Source organism: Myxine glutinosa, chromosome 4, assembly GCF_964187855.1.
Source record: "Myxine glutinosa chromosome 4, kmMyxGlut1.1, whole genome shotgun sequence".
NCBI lineage: Eukaryota > Metazoa > Chordata > Myxini > Myxiniformes > Myxinidae > Myxine > Myxine glutinosa.
In genome coordinates this window covers 42,718,584-42,735,930 of record NC_136264.1, presented here as the reverse complement: position 1 = coordinate 42,735,930, position 17,347 = coordinate 42,718,584, and the positions used below count along the sequence as shown (strand labels likewise).

Genomic DNA, 17,347 nt, shown 5'->3' with positions numbered 1-17,347 from the left:
AGCATGATTGAAAAGACACAGCAAAGGCAATTCCACAGGTGGGAAAAGAGAGAGAGAGACGGACAGCTTAAAGCGTAGTGGTGATTAAGATTAGAGGAGAGACTATAATGTAGTTGATGCAAATTATTCCAATGAGTATATCTTAAGAGTCTGCAGTGGAACCATCTGTGGAGAGTGAGTGATTGGAGAGATACATGGAGATTGGAGAGTCTGCAATGGAACCATCTATGGAGAGTGAGTGATTGGAGAAATACATGGAGGTTGGAGAGTCTGCAGTGGAACCATCTATGGAGAGTGAGTGATTGGAGAGATACATGGAGATTGGAGAGTCTGCAGTGGAACCATCTATGGAGAGTGAGTGATTGGAGAGATACATGGAGATTGGAGAGTCTGCAGTGGAACCATCTATGGAGAGTGAGTGATTGGAGAGATACATGGAGATTGGAGAGTCTGCAATGGAACCATCTATGGAGAGTGAGTGATTGGAGAAATACATGGAGATTGGAGAGTCTGCAGTGGAACCATCTATGGAGAGTGAGTGATTGGAGAGATACATTTTCCGGTCCGGTCGTGAGAGGACGCTGGCGTCACTTGCTCGCCGCTTCTCTGACTGGACCATTGTCCGTATCTTGCTTTCCTGGTGGTCGTGGCGGATTTTTGGCCATTGAGTCTGCCCTCTGCACGGTCCCGGCTCTGCTCTGCTGCTCCTGGCTTCACCTGCTCGACTCCTTCGCTGTTTCCTCGGGCTCACTCTCGTGGGTTGTGCCCATTGTTTGCAGCGGCGGTGGTGGCAGTTTGCCGCCGTGATCTTGATTAGCGGCGGCGGTCGTTTGCCGCTGCATTTGCCGCTTTGCCTCCTCAACCTTGGCCTCGTGCTCGTCTCTTCGCTCCTGTCTGCCCTCTGCATGGTCCCGGCTCTGCTCCTGGCTTCACCTGCTCGGCTCCTTCGCTGTTTCCTCGGGCCCACTCCCGTGGGTTGTGACGATTGTTTCGCCTCCTCACCCTTGGCCTCGTGCTCGTCCCTTCGCTCCTGCCGGCATGGCTCTGCGGTACTCCACCGCAAGGCTTCTCCTGCTTAAAACCCGCTCCACCCCATCATGCATCTCTGCAATCAAATCGAATGGACTCCTGCGTCGACCCAGGTACATTCACCGTGGCTCCGGTCGTAAGTTTGTTTATTTACAATCAGGTCACTCCATCCCCATCCTCTGGTCGGCTCAGCGCACTCCCACTCATCGTCCCAACACACCTGGTCACAACAACGCACAAAATCGCACCTCCTGTCTGCGAACCCTGGCCAAATCACCTGGATTCATACCCGCCGTACAAAACAACATCAAGCTCACCCTGTTCAATACCCGGTCCCTCAACAACAAATGCCTCATCCTGAACGACTACATCCTGGAAAATAAACTGGACTTTCTCTGTCTCACTGAGACCTGGCAACAACCACTGGACTACTACACGCTCAACCTCACCACACCCAATGGATATTCTTACATCAATAAACCACGCTCGGAGGGCCGAGGTGGTGGAATTGCCGTTATTCACCGACAAGACATCAAGACCAACCTCATCTCCATCTCATCTGCTCCATCATTTGAACACCTGGCTTTTAAACTCTCTGGTCACACACAGTCAGTCATGGCTGTTGTCTACCGCCCTCCCAAACCACACCCATCATTCCTGTCTGACTTCTCCTACTTTCTGACCCAGCTATGTTCCCTCTCCCCCTCAATCCTCCTCCTTGGTGATTTCAATATCCACATGGACTCCACTGACTCCACGCTAACCACTGACTTCACTGATTTACTCACCTGCTTTAACCTCACTCAACATGTCAACTTTCCTACCCATAACCGTGGTCACATTTTGGACCTTGTCTGCTCTACTGGACTAATTTTGCACCATCTCTCTGGCTCCGACCTCACTCTCTCTGACCACCTAGCCATCACTCTGACCATCAACATCCCCACCCCAGCACCAAGGCATTATCGCACTATCAACTTCCGTAAGCTAAACACTCTTTCACCTACCTCATTCTCATCGACCCTCTCTGAAAAAATGTCCACTTCTCCCTTCGTTGACCTCCACACCCCTTCTGACCTCACTGACTACTACAACCACACTCTCTCCTCCTGCCTTGACCAACTTGCGCCTATAAAACCCAAAACAGTTTCTTTCACCCATTCTGCTCCCTGGTTTACCCCTGAACTCCGCCTGATGAAAACTCGTGCTCGCCAACTTGAAAGACTCCGCAATAAAACAGGTCTCACAGTTCACTCCCAGGCCTACAAGGACCACATACAACACTATAAAGATGCCCTCTCCCGCGCCCGCTCCGCCTACTACTCTCAAATTATCCACTCTGGCTCCGGAAACCCAAAAGCACTCTTCTCTACAATAAACAAACTCCTCAGCCCCCTGAACACCACCACCCAGTCATTCACAATAGACAACTGCATCTCCTTCCTTTCATTCTTCCAATGCAAAATTGAAAACATCTACAACAGCTTGACCACCGCCGCACCCGCTCCCCCTCAAACCACCTGCCCCCCCTTATCCTGCCATCCCCTGTCTCAATTCTCCCCAGTCTCCCCTACTGACCTCTCTGAACTCCTCATCGGAATGAAAACTGCCACCTGCACTCTTGACCCCATCCCCTCCAGCTTTGTCAAGGCCTCCCTTCCTGCTCTCTCTCCACTTATCATTGCAACAATAAACTCCTCCCTGTCTACAGGCATCGTCTCACCATCCCTCAAAATTGCTGCTGTTACCCCCATTCTGAAAAAACCTGGACTAAACCCTGACACCCTAAATAACTTCAGACCCATCTCCAACCTACCCTTTCTGTCAAAGGTTTTGGAACGCGCTGTAGCCACTCAACTCAAACATCACCTCTCTGCCAATAACCTGTATGAAACATTCCAATCCGGATTCCGCTCCAACCACAGTACTGAAACTGCTCTCCTCAAAATCACCAACGACCTTCTCCTCTCCTCTGACGCTGGCAACCTCAACATTCTCATCCTCCTCGACCTCAGCGCCGCCTTTGACACCATCGATCACACCATCCTCCTCACCCGACTTGAAACCACCTTTAACATTACCGGCACTGCCCTCTCTTGGATTAAATCATACCTCTCTGACAGACGTCAGTTCATCTCCATCAATAACTGCAAATCCCCCACTGCTCCCCTCCCCCAAGGTGTCCCCCAAGGTTCAGTTCTTGGCCCCCTCCTCTTCATCCTTTACCTGTCCCCCCTCGGTCACTTAATCCGCCGTCATGGTCTCCAATTCCACTGCTTCGCCGATGACATCCAGCTTTTCATCTCCACCAAGTCCATCTCCACCGCCACCCACTCTATCCTGACAAACTGCATCACTGAAATAAAATCCTGGCTTCAAATCAACTTCCTCAAACTTAACTGTGATAAATCTGAAATAATCATCATTGGCCCAAAAACGCTCACCAAGTCCACCCATAACTTTGCCCTCAACATCGACGGTTTCCCAGTATCCACCTCCCCTCACATCCGGAATCTTGGCATCATCTTTGACCAAACCCTCTCCTTCGACAAATACACTAAACAGATCACAAAGACAGCCTTCTTTCACCTGAAAAACATCGCCCGTCTCCGTCCATCCCTCTCCTCCGTGGCTGCAGAAACCCTCATCCACGCCTTCATCACTTCCCGTCTGGACTACTGCAATAGCCTCCTTTATGGTTCACCCTCAACAATCACCAATGAACTCCAATACATTCAGAACTCCGCTGCCCGTCTACTCACCCATTCCCGGACCCGTGACCACATCACCCCCGTCCTTTACAAGCTTCACTGGCTCCCCATCTCCCAGAGAATCCAGTACAAAATCCTCCACTTGACCTACAAAGCCCTCCATAACCTGGCCCCATCCTACCTGGCTGACCTCCTCTCCAGACACACTCCCACCCGCAACCTCCGCTCTGCTGGTACCAACCTCCTGACCCCCCCATCCGGACCAAATTTAGATCCTGGGGGGACAGGGCCTTCTCCATCGCTGCTCCCACCCTCTGGAACTCGCTACCTCACACCATCAGAGACTCCTCCTCACTTACCACATTCAAAACATCACTCAAGACCCACCTGTTCAACACTGCATTCAACATTTAACCCACAGCATCTAACCCCTGACTATCTCCTCTCCTTCTCCCTCCTTTGTGCTTTGAATATTTCCCTATTGATTCTTTTTTTTGCAATTGTTTTTATGTTTTGCTATGCATTATGTTTTGCACTCTGTCAAAGCGTCTTTGGGCTTCCTGAAAAGCGCTATATAAAATAAATGCATTATTATTATTATTATTATACATGGAGATTGGAGAGTCTGCAGTGGAACCATCTGTGGAGAGTGAGTGATTGCAGAGATACATGGAGAGTCTGCAGTGGAACCATTGATAGAGAGTGAGTGATTGGAGGGACACATGGAGAGTCTGCAGTGGAACCATCGATAGAGAGTGAGTGATTGGAGGGACACACAGAGAGTCTGCAGTGGAACCATCTATAGAGAGTGAGTGATTGGAGGGACACACGGAGAGTCTGCAGTGGAACCATTTATAGAGTGTGAGTGATTGGAGGGACACATGGAGAGTCTGCATTGGAACCATTTATAGAGTGTGAGTGATTGGAGGGACACATGGAGAGTCTGCAGTGGAACCATTTATAGAGAGTGAGTGATTGGAGAGACACACGGAGAGTCTGCAGTGGAACTATTAACAGAGTGTGAGTGATTAGAGGGACACATGGAGAGTCTGCAGTGGAACCATTTATTGAGAGTGAGTGATTGGAGAGATACACGGAGAGTCTGCAGTGGAACCATTTATAGAGTGTGAGTGATTGGAGGGATACATGGAGAGTCTGCAGTGGAACCATTTATGGAGAGTGAGTGATTGGAGGGATACACGGAGAGTCTGCAGTGGAACCATTTGTAGAGAGTGAGTGATTGGAGGGATACACGGAGAGTCTGCAGTGGAACCATCTAAAAAGTGTGAGTGATTGGAGGGACACATGGAGAGTCTGCAGTGGAACCATTTATGGAGAGTGAGTGATTGGAGGGATACATGGAGAGTCTGCAGTGGGACCATTTATGGTGAGTGAGTGATTGGAGGGACACATGGGGAGTCTGCATTGGAACCATTTATGGAGAGTGAGTGATTGGAGGGATACGTGGAGAGTCTGCAGTGGAACCATTTATGGTGAGTGAGTGATCGGAGGGATACATGGAGAGTCTGCAGTGGACCCATTTATAGAGTGTGAGTGATTGGAGGGATACACGGAGAGTCTGCAGTGGAACCATCTACAGAGAGTGCGTGATCGGAGGGATACACGGAGAGTCTGCAGTGGAACCATTTGTAGAGAGTGAGTGATTGGAGGGATACACGGAGAGTCTGCAGTGGAACCATCTATAGAGAGTGAGTGAATGATTGGAGGGATACATGGAGAGTCTGCAGTGGAACCGTTTATAGAGTGTGAGTGATTGGAAGGATACATGGAGAATCTGCAGTGGAACCATTTACAGAGTGTGAGTGATTGGAGGGACACATGGAGAGTCTGCAGTGGAACCATTTATGGAGAGGGAGTGATTGGAGGGATACATGGAGAGTCTGCAGTGGAACCATTTCTGGAGAGTGAGTGATTGGAAGGATACACGGAGAGTCTGCAGTGGAACCATTTATAGAGAGTGAGTGATTGGAGGGATACATGGAGAGTCTGCAGTGGAACCATTTATAGAGAGTTAGTGATCGGAGGGACACATGGAGAATCTGCAGTGGAACCATTTACAGAGTGTGAGTGATTGGAGGGATACATGGAGAGTCTGCAGTGGAACCATCTGTTGAGAATGAGTGATTGGAGGGACACATGGAGAGTCTGCAGTGGAACCATTTATGGAGAGTGAGTGATTGGAGGGATACACGGAGAGTCTGCAGTGGAACCATTTATAGAGAGTGAGTGATTGGAGGGATACATGGAGAGTCTGCAGTGGAACCATTTATAGAGAGGGAGTGATTGGAGGGACATACGGAGAGTCTGCAGTGGAACCATTTATGGAGAGTGAGTGATTGGAGGGACACACGGAGAGTCTGCAGTGGAACCTTTTATGGAGAGTGAGTGATTGGAGGGACACACGGAGAGTCTGCAGTGGAACCATTTTTGGAGAGTGAGTGATTGGAGGGACACATTGAGAGTCTGCAGTGGAACCATTTATAGAGAGTGAGTGATTGGAGGGATACACGGAGAGTCTGCAGTGGAACCATCTATAGAGAGTGAGTGATTGGAGGGATACACAGAGAGTCTGCAGTGGAACCATTTATAGAGTGTGAGTGATTGGAGGGACACATGGAGAGTCTGCAGTGGAACCATTTATATAGTGTGAGTGATTGGAGGGACACTTGGAGAGTCTGCAGTGGAACTATCTGTTGAGAGTGAGTGTTAGTGTTAGGAGGGATCTCAAGACAGCTACCAACACCAGGCTTAGGGTTGAAGGATAAAAATAGAGGGAGACCTGAACAACTAAGGGATTTGGGGAGGACAGAGGGGTACGGGAAGATGCATGGGATGGACAAAATGGATACAGAAGCATACAATAAGGAAGGAAAACTGGACATTTGGAAGGAGGTGGGCTTGTGGGTTTGGGGGTTTAATGGGAGTAGAAACGATCATCATTATGGATAAGGAATGATCTGAGATGATGGTGAACAGCTGTCTTGAAATGCCTAAGGAAAGAATGAGATTGAAGAGGATGTGGAAGTTGATTTCACAGGCAGGAATAAAGAGGTGGAGGTGATGGAGCCTTCTGGTCATGTGGTGGTGGTTGAAGTCATCCCAAATGTTACGAGAGAAGTTGTGGTGGTTGATTACCAGCCGGTCAATGTTGCAAGGAAGCAAGGAATATATGGGCATGAAAAACAAGTCTTCATACTAAAATACACGATTTGGTGTCTGTTTGTCTGTATGACGATTTTTGACCACGATACATTTGATTGTTACTTATCCCATCTCAACCCAACCTAACAAGAGAACTGAGGGTCACAAAATGAAGGTTGTAGCGAATTCATTTGCCTCCCTTCCTAAGGGGGTTTTCCCTGCTAAGGGTGTTTTCTCTGCCAATGGGCTTGCGTGTTGAGGTGTATATTGGTGTTAAGATAGCTTTATCGTGGCGTTTTTCCAATGATGCTTCTAATAACAAAAACTAATGATAATCGCATAGTATTAATGTTATTACAAAACAAAATTAATACTAATAATATACCACCTCCTCAAGGGGTGTTTCCTCCTTGAACAAATGCCGTGTTAACGTTTTTAAATAGCTTATCGTGCCGTTTTCATGGGAGCACCCATACCAGAAGTAAAAATAAAATAAACCACAAACACATCGTATTACCTTTTTAAACAGTCGCTAATGCTGTTTAACACTAAACTGAAAGATATTTGAAGGAATCCAGACATCAGTCAATGCTTATCACATCGACAAACGCACCTGATCGTAGATCTACTGTAGTCTTATATTCCCCACAAGGTTTCCTGCTGCTTCCGTGGAGTTCTTCCAAGGATTTTCATGGTGTTTTTCCAAAGCCGCTTCTCATTACAAAAGTAATAACGACACTTATGATAATAGCATAATATTAATGACTAGCCAAAACCCGTGGAACATCCACGGAAGGGAGGATGCACGGTGTATGGATAGAGTGTACCATTATGGATGGCATAGGGGATTTGCTTGTCCGAGTAAGAGTTAGGAAGAAAGATGAGAATGAAGAGTGCGTATATGAACAACGATCGCCGACACCGGCACAAATGCATGCTCTGGATTGTCCACTCAGTGGACGGCTTGCTTTCGCCTTCACCTGTCCAATCAGCGGACGGCTTGCTTCGCCTTCGCCCAGCAGACGCCAATACGATGGCGTCGTAAGATGGCGTCGTATCGGCAGTTAATCGGATGCTTTTGGGCCCCAACATCGGCTAATTCAGATTTTTCGAGTATGTCTGTACGTGATAAACAAAGAGCGCGGTTCGTAGATCATAAATCCATTAGTGCCGTGGGAATCGGGTCACTGGGTGCGGCGTAAAAGGGATAACAAAGTCGAGTCCTTACGCTATTATTATATAGACTAGCTGAAACCCGTGGAACATACACGGAAGGGAGGATGTGGTGTATGGATAGAGTGTACCATTATGGATGGCATAGGGGATTTGCTTGTCCGAGTAAGAGTTAGGAAGAAAGATGAGAATGAAGAGTGCGTATATGAACAACGATCGCCGACACCGGCACAAATGCATGCTCTGGATTGTCCACTCAGTGGACGGCTTGCTTTCGCCTTCGCCTGTCCAATCAGCGGACGGCTTGCTTCGCCTTCGCCCAGCAGACGCCAATACGATGGCGTCGTAAGATGGCGTCGTATCGGCAGTTAATCGGATGCTTTTGGGCCCCAACGTCGGCTAATTCAGATTTTTCGAGTATGGCTGTACGTGATAAACAAAGAGCGCGGTTCGTAGATCGTAAATCCATTAGTGCCGTGGGCATCGGGTCACTGGGTGCGCCGTAAAAGGGATAACAAAGTTGAGTCCTTACGCTATTATTATATAGATTATTAATAAAGGCCTCAAGACCTATTCAACTTGAATTAAAAAACGCGACATTTCGGCTATTCAAGAACACATTTGTAACCTGTAATCAAAAAGGAAAATGTTTTGTTGATCGTCTTCTCAACAAAACCAAAGGAATATTCAGGATTTTCACAAAATCACGACAACTTGAAAGATACGCCAAAAACCTGAGGTGAATTCCGGTGATGCAGTCATCTTCTTCATCTGCGCCTCATTTTCTTCATGTGAATATGAATCGATTTAAAATTCCATAGAACTGTGTCGTTTATGTATATTTTTATTTTATTACATTCACGTAGTTTCACATTCTTGACTTCGTGGAGCTTCAATCTTTTGTGGTTCAAAAAAATAAAATAAAGATGGATTCTTCTTCATCGCATCGCATTCTCTGCCTGTGAAACTGTTTCTCCATTTAACGTTTCCAAAATCAAAACTTCAAAAACTTCTTCACTTCGATTCGAAAAAACTTCAAACTTCAATAAACGTTTCCAAAACGTCACTCCATTTAACTTTATTAAAATGACGATAAAGACGTTTCCTTATACAGTATAACCTAATTTAAAATGTTCAAGGGAATATAAAGACCATTTGGTTCACACCACCCATGATCACACCACTCGACTGTCCAATCAGCGGACGGCTCGCATCGCCTTCGCCCAGCAGACGCCAATACGATGGCGTCATAAGATGGCGTCGTATCGACGGTTAATCGGATGCTTTTGGGCCCCAACGTTGGCTAATTCAGATTTTTCGAGTATGGCTGTACGTGATAAACAAAGAGCGCGGTTCGTAGATCGTAAATCCATTAGTGCCGTGGGCATCGGGTCACTGGGTGCGGCGTAAAAGGGATAACAAAGTCGAGTCCTTACGCTATTATTATATAGATTAAGATAATATATCCCCACTTCCCAAGGGGTTTTGTGACTTGTGATATTGCCTCCTCCCCTTCCCCGACACCCTTGCGGAAGTAAATTTTATTGTCAGGAATTTAGAATGGTGATGCACGGTCTGATCTTTTCAATCACCTGATGTAACATAAGTAATAGCAATAATAATTTGCAATAATAATAATGAGGATAATAACATGACCCCCTTGCCGCTTCCATAGTGAGCGGGTGTAATAGTTCTCATAATAGACGAGACGGATTTATGGAAAAAGGCCATGCATAAGCTTATCGGTGCATTTTTGGGTAAAAGTTGGGAACCTCACTTTTTAACATAATTAGGGTATGCCGAATTCGATTAACCCAGTTCCCAAGCCAAATTTTGAGTTTTTGACCTTTAATATACCACCTCCCCTCCCCTTCTAAGTTTAATAATACTCCCCTCCCCTTCCCCCCACCCCCACTCCCTCCATCCCCCCCTTCCCCTCTCCTCCCCCCACTGCCTCCCCCTTCCCCCCCCCACCTCCCCCTTCTCCCCTGCCCGCCTTCCCCTTCCCCTCTCCCGCCCCCCGCCTTCCCCTTCCCCTCTCCCCCCCCCCCCCCCCCCGCCCCACCCCACCCGAAGTACGCCGGGTACTTCTGCTAGTGCTATATAAATGCTTGTTCAAATAATTTGTCCAAAAATGGCAATTTGGCGGCCATTTTCTTTATGCTAATTAGAAGGTCAAAAACTCAAAATTCGGCTTGGGAACCGGGTTCCCACCCCAAGCCACTCCCAGAGGGAGTGAGTGTTTCTAGTTTGATTAAAAGCTAAACATATAATTGTGTTCAAAGCTTCTTATCACTCCAGTTCATTTGCATCTGGTGTTATTAAACAACCAATGATTAATCATCAAATGTTTTGCTCTTCTCAACATTCAATGACTTTACACCCTTTGCTTCATTTTTCTTTGCTGACACCCGTGACCAACTCATACACCTAGTTTTGTCAAAATCCGTTCATAACTTTTTGAAAGATCATGCTATATATAGTTTTTGGGCCTATCTCTAAATGGTAAAGAAATACTTAAAGATTTCTAGCATCCGCATCCTGATCTTTGCCAAAATCAAATCAATACGTCCTTTTCACAAACCCAACCTATCCACCAAGTTTCATCCTAATTTATCCACATCTTTTTAAAATATCCTGCTCACAGACAAACAGACAGAATGAAAAATCACTCATAGAGCGACACCTGGCAAAAGAGAATAAAGTAGAATGGCACTCAGGAGAGCATCCCTTTGACCTCAAAAATAATTGGTGGTTGGATTCAGTGACCTGATATGCAAATCGTCTTCAAATTTTAAGTTAATCGGATGAAAATTGACAATTTTAGAAATTTGGCCTATGTTGACCTTTTGGCCTATGCTAACCTCAAATATTATTGGTGGTGAAATTGAGTAAGCTGATATGAAAATCCTATTCAAATTTCAAGTCAATCGGATGAAAATTGATGATTTTAGAAATTTGAAAAAGGTTGTTGATCATTGGCCCATGTTGACCTTGTGACCTAGGTTGACCTCAAAAATAGTTGGTGGTGGAATTCAGTTAGCTGATTTGAAAATCCTGAAATAGAGGGCAATGCAGAAAATAGGGCAAAATGGAGAAGATTGTCATGGGGACCGCAAGGCTAACCCCGCTCTAGCAGGGAAAATGGCCTTAAAATGCAAACTTGGTGGATATGAAAATGCTATTCAAATTTCAATTCGATTGGAAGAAAATTGTGGATTTTAGAAATTTGAAAAAAGTGGTTGACCTTCGGCCTATGTTGATCTTTTGAGACTTCAAAAATAAATAGTATTCTGTTGGACCACCAACTCTACCATTTGGTGAAGTTCCGTGAAGATCGGTTTAAAATTGTGACCTGTAGGCATGTGTAAGTGAGCAGACAGACAAACAAACACACAAACCGGAGTGATCAACATACTTGTCAAAAAAAAAGATTGGCAAGTAATAAACAGGGTTGAATAACCTCCGTCCAGCAGCGGTGGCAGAGGTAATATCTGCCAATCCCAATGGATTCATTTTTCATGTTGCCACGTAACCACCTGCTGGGATGCCAAAGTTCTCTTGAGCAGATTGGCAGGTGAAAGGATGTTTCCATTGGACTGACAGGTTGGAAAATGTGTGGGCAACTTTTTTTAATGAATTATACATGAAGTGTAACTTTGTTTTGAAATATATTTCATACAGGCCAAGAAGCCATGGTGTCTGAAGAAATCCTACATACGTTGGACCGTTGTGAGGTGGCCATCATTGACAATACGCTCGAGCCAAGACAAGAGTGGTTGGAAGTTCCACATGAGCAGTTGGGGGCTCGAGGTCTCGAGGCCACAAACAGCAGCCAGGGCCTTGTTATCACTGGTAGGTTAGCCCTTCCGGCTCGAACCTTGGGTTGAAGGTGTGTCGGATGGAAGCACGTCAGGTGGGAGGAAATCAAAAATCGTTCACTGGAACACCTGTGATACTTCGTAAACAAACTTGATTTAAGACAGATGATCCATTTATCTCACTCGCCACTGTGATTGGTGGAAGTCTTCACACTCACATCTGTGTCAAAAACTGCAGATTTTGTATAAGAATGTCAAAGAATATGTTCTTTGAGCCATGGTAGTTGATTAAATTTGTTAATAGTGTCGGTGATGTTTTTTTAACCACACCCAATGTACAAGGATGTGTGTTCATGTACGCAAATATGTATGTGCAGGTGTGGACAGCCTAGCAAGCTATGAACAGGTGTTACACTCACTACGCTACATGCACAACAATCCCGAGGGCCTCTTTGAGCGGCAGTTCCGCCTTAGTTGCTCCGAGCTCAATGGACGCTACATGAGCAACCCCTTCCAGCTGGACGTGAGTGGTGCAGCTAGCGCCTCGACCTCTACCATGATCCTCAATCACGCTTTGTGTGTTAACATGCGTGTGGATCTTTATTATGAATGGTTTGTGTCAAACTCGTTGACTTAGGCTTGCCGCTTCTTCAGTACTTGTTAAAGATTGTGCTGTGATCGTGTGTGCAGTTGACAGTGCTGCACACCCTGCATAGCATGCAGCACGTGAACCACCTTCAGGCCGCACCCGAGTTTGTCCAGTCCGATCAGTACACAGAGCTTGGAGGACACAGCGTTGCGGCAACTCAGCACAGCACAGGTGAGAAGCATGATCTCATGACGAAGTGTGTGTGCCATAAATCAGACATGTAAAATTCACCAGAACTACTGTGACAGCAAGTCTAGACGAATAACTCAGGTGTAGCACGCTAACCTTTGAGCTTAGTCTGGGTTCAATTCCCTATCAGACTATAAACTGTCATTCTGCTACTTCAAAGGCAAGGTGCTCTAACATCGAGTGCCTCCTCCTTTCACGGAATGTTGAGCTGCCTGTTCCATGAATGAGTATTAGCTTGTGAGTGTTAAATATTTATTTTTTTGAAATTTCCAAGGGGAGGCCATTGTGTACCGTTGCCCAATTCCAAAGTCATGCCCTGGTTGGGGCGTCTTCGGCAGTACCTTGCAATTGATTCGCAACGAGTCCAGGTGGGTACATTCTCCGATATATTGAAATGCTGAGGTCTTAAGGTGTTCCTAGGATAGTTAGGAACACCCAAGATAGTCCCCCATTGGAGTATGGGAACTTATTGTTGTTATTATTATTATTATTAGGGGACCAAACCATTCTGGCTGGTAACCTATTGATTTTCTTAACCTTTATCAAACTATTTTCCCCCATGAGTCGATGACAAACATCAAGTTTCAATCATTGCCATTCAGCCATTTCAGGAAAAACAAAATAATGTTGGAGTTTTTCATTGAAGCCAAAATGGCTACCACACCACGTGACCGATGACGTAATAGTTATCAAACTTTTATCCCCATGGCTGATCGATGACATACTTTATTTATTTATTTATTTATTTGTATACAATATCGAGGCTCGTGAAAGAGCTAACATTAATCACACAAAAAGTCAAACCGACACACAATACACAAAATAAGGGGAGCGGTAGACAAGATGGGAAGAGAGGGGGAAGGACACAAACACAACATTTGAGAGCAGGGACATCGAGAGAAATGTGGGAGGGAGCGGGCTTGGGGGGGGTGGTGGGGGGAGGGTGGGAGAGGTATAAAACATATGGACACTGCAAGGACTTCCAGGAAAGAAGTTGGGATTTCAAAAAAGTGGATCTGGGGTGAATTACCGGGGGTAGAAAAGATCAAGGTTTTGGATGGGGGAAGATAAGGGATGGTGGTGAACAGCTGTTTTAAAGACTAAAGTTTCGCTTCAATAGGTTATGGGCATGGTGGCTTTGGCATCACTCCTCACAGTTATAAAATAAATCGAATGGGATGTAAATTGTTCTTTGTTACAGATACCCATGCCGCTTTGCTCTTCCATGAGCTTCGACTTTTAGAAATATGAGCATAATTCTGGAAATGCTTACTTCGAGTGAATTATTTTTGTTTTCATTTGGAAAACATTGCTTTCAAGATTTTGTTAGTGATCGACAACGCACCTGCCCATCCAATCAACCTTGATGATAATGCGCGATAATGTCAAAGTTGTCTTCCTTCTTCCAAACACAACGGCACTTTTGCAACCGATGGATCAAGGTGTGATTGCAGCTTTTAAAGCTTATTACTAACCCTAAGCCCAAATACCTAAGCCCAAAATTTAACCAAGACCTGAAGGAATCATCCGAGGGAGAGGTGGACGATTCTGCCTCCTCATCATCTCAGTGACTCACTCACTAAACCTAACCCACCTCCTCAAACAAGTTTCATTATCATCGGTGAGTACAGTACATAGTTAACTTATTGTAGTGAACTTATTAAAACTTCAAATGCCTTGTGTCTGGTGAAAAATCAAAAAGTATCGGGAACCTAAACCCCCCCCCCCCCCCCCCTATTTACATTCATTCTTATGGGGAAATCGGATCGCTTAAAGTCGTTTCGGTTAAAGTCGCACTTTTCAAGAACTACCTGCGAGGTACTTACTTTTTCCACATGCGAAATTTGCATTTATGTTTATTTAAATTATACAATGAACTGCAAAATGTAAATGTTTCATGATGTTTGTTATATTATATCACCTTTATCTATCAATATTGTTGAAATGAAGATCAAATAGCTGTATGTTGAAATATGTTGAAAAAGTCAAAACTTTACATGGGGTGTACTTACTTTTTCACGTGACTGTATATATATATATATATATATATATATACTTAACTGATTCCTAAAAATCCACACAGAGGATATTGGATAAGACTTTCTCATCATCCTGTCACGAACAGGCGTGAACCCAACCAGGTATTGTAGACGCGTCAAACGCGAAGAAATGGACCAGAGAATTGATAGAAACTTTGCGCCGGATGTGATTGCATGAGAATTGGAATACAGCTGTTGTACACACATATGATTAAACGAGAATAAACGTTCAGGCCTTGTACTCTAAGAGCCATGTGCGCTCGGTGCTGACGTCATCCCATCACTCAAGTGGAATGAAGGGAAGCCAGTAGACTTCTGGCGAACACGTGTGGGTTTAGCCTTAGGGAGATTAAAGTTTGAGAAATTAGTTTCTGTCTTGGACACAAACATTGCTACTACTTCTCTCACATACTATGTGCAATTTGAAATGAAAAATTCCAAAACATAAACTATTCCAAAGTCGAATATTGGTCCTAACAATGTGTGAGCCATAATATGACTTTCTGGTTCGGTTGGCTTCACGTGATGGCTTGATATCAGGAGGGAAGGAATAAGACTGCATGATGGTGCAATTACGCATCCTCATGTCCAAATTAAAGCAGTTTGTTGGGACACGATGCTTTCTTGGTCTGAAAGAGAGGAACGTTTTACCTCGTGTTCTTGACGAGCTGCAAGGTTTAGCAGGATTAGTAATGGAATTGTGGTCGTTTTTGCTTCATTTTAAAATAAATCAGCAGGAGGTCATGTCTGATGGTGCACTTGCCTCTGAGCTGTCTCATTCTCAATTCGATTCTGAATTTGATTCCCGGCAAGGCGACTTCGACTAAAGCTTTCCTCACGACGTGGTGCCAGCAGCAGGTGCTTCATTGGGAGGCTTGCATCCTCTGAGGCAGACGTTAAACCAGCTGATAAATCGAAACAAAAGATCCCATGATGGCCTTCACCAGTGTAGCCCTGGTTAGGTCCTGCTTCCTTAATCTCTCTAGTTGCTGCAAAATGTGCAAAAAACAGGATCCAAACTCTTCCTTCTTCTCTGCCCATTTCCCATATGCAGCTATACCCAGTATGGCAGCTGTGGTCATCGTCCTGTGCGTTGGTTTCCTCGTCTTCGCCATCGTTCTGGGCGTTGTACGTGCTCGCTCGGCCAACAAGCGTGGTGCGCGAGACCATGAAACCAGCAAGGAAGGCGAGATGGATTGGGATGACTCTGCCCTCACCATCACAGTCAATCCCATGGAGGTAATTCCTATTCGAGCACAAACCCATACGTTGCACCTGGCTGTAGTTAATGCGCCGGTGATTGATTTTGACCGATTGCTCAAACTTCCAACCTCATTGCTTCAACCGTCTCACTTGCAGTCTTACGAGTGTCCAGGAAGCGAAGGAGACAGCGAAGCAGAGGTTGTGGCAGAAGATGGAGAGGAAGAGGAGGAAGATGATGAAGAGGAGCCTGCAATTGGCGAGTCGGAATCGAGCGACGGTGAGGCAGAGGATGAAGTGAAAGGGGTCAAGGCCGAGTGGCCATCCCACCCACCACGTCAGCAGCTCGAATGGGATGATTCGACGCTTACCTTCTGAGGGTTATTTTTGCTGTAGCAAATGGCCAGCTGCAAAAGCCTGATTCTGGCATGTCCTGCATTGTCATGTGATCTCAACATTGCTCCGCATCTAATCATACCACCACCTCTACTCCATCTTTGTGTTTTCTTTTTGTCTCTTATTGTCGCCTCTTTCTATTTTGTACCTCTCTTTTACTCGTTTGCTCGTTGTATGGATTTATTTTCTCGACTTGAAGTCTCACCATCTTTTACTTGTTTAATATTTTTTTCGGCTAAGTTATCCATATTTGCGCAGCACTGCTCCGTTTTGCCTCCTTCGCGGAGCCCATTATTATTTATGAAACCTGTACGATATTGCAGATACCTGCTGACATTTTCATAGTGAAAGCCACGTGTCCCAAGCGCTCACCGGTCATTACTCCATCTTGCACTTGCAGCCGAAGGGAATGCGCTTGTTACTTAAAGCTCGCTCCTAAAGAAAAACCATTAAGGATTGTGAAATTTTGGGAAAAATTTCACAATCATCTGGCTTGCTTTTTTTCTTTTTAAATTCCACCATCGTGCAAATCCAAGTATATGATCAGAAAAGCATGTCCATTTTGAAAACCTGAGTGCGTCATCCCGAGCTCATCGCAGGCATTTATTTTGTTATCCCACAACACACGGAAACGGACAAATCTAGAAAAAAAGCAGCAGGTTGGTTATTCTGTTCTCTGTGGAAATGGTGTCTGAGCTTCTTCGTCTTCTTTTCTTTTTGCTGAGGAAATGTTGTCTGAGCTTCTTAGTCCCCTTTTCTTTTTGCTAAGGAAATGGTGTCTGAACTTCTTCGTCTTCTTTTCTTTTTGCTAAGGAAATGGTGTCTGAACTTCTTCGTCTTCTTTTCTTTTTGCTAAGGAAATGGTGTCTGAACTTCTTCGTCTTCATTTCTTATTGCTAAGAAAATGGTGTCTGAGCTTCTTCGTCTTCTTTTGTTTTTGCTAAGGAAATGGTGTCTGAACTTCTTCGTCTTCATTTC

General features: G+C 45.3%; 1 protein-coding gene across 1 annotated transcript in view; it reads left to right on the top strand.

Annotated features, from left to right (window-relative positions):
• CLSTN1 (calsyntenin 1) overlaps positions 1 to 16,862 on the top strand; it is a 248,267-nt gene extending 231,405 nt beyond the window's left edge. Inside the window, exons 13-17 of the mRNA XM_068112236.2 lie at positions 11,760 to 11,930; positions 12,274 to 12,419; positions 12,587 to 12,716; positions 15,828 to 16,012; positions 16,133 to 16,862. Of these exons, the coding sequence (XP_067968337.2) occupies positions 11,760 to 11,930; positions 12,274 to 12,419; positions 12,587 to 12,716; positions 15,828 to 16,012; positions 16,133 to 16,351 (851 nt within the window). The 3' untranslated portion in view covers positions 16,352 to 16,862. The remainder of the gene's footprint in view (positions 1 to 11,759; positions 11,931 to 12,273; positions 12,420 to 12,586; positions 12,717 to 15,827; positions 16,013 to 16,132) is intronic.
• Positions 16,863 to 17,347: the final 485 nt, after the last annotated feature.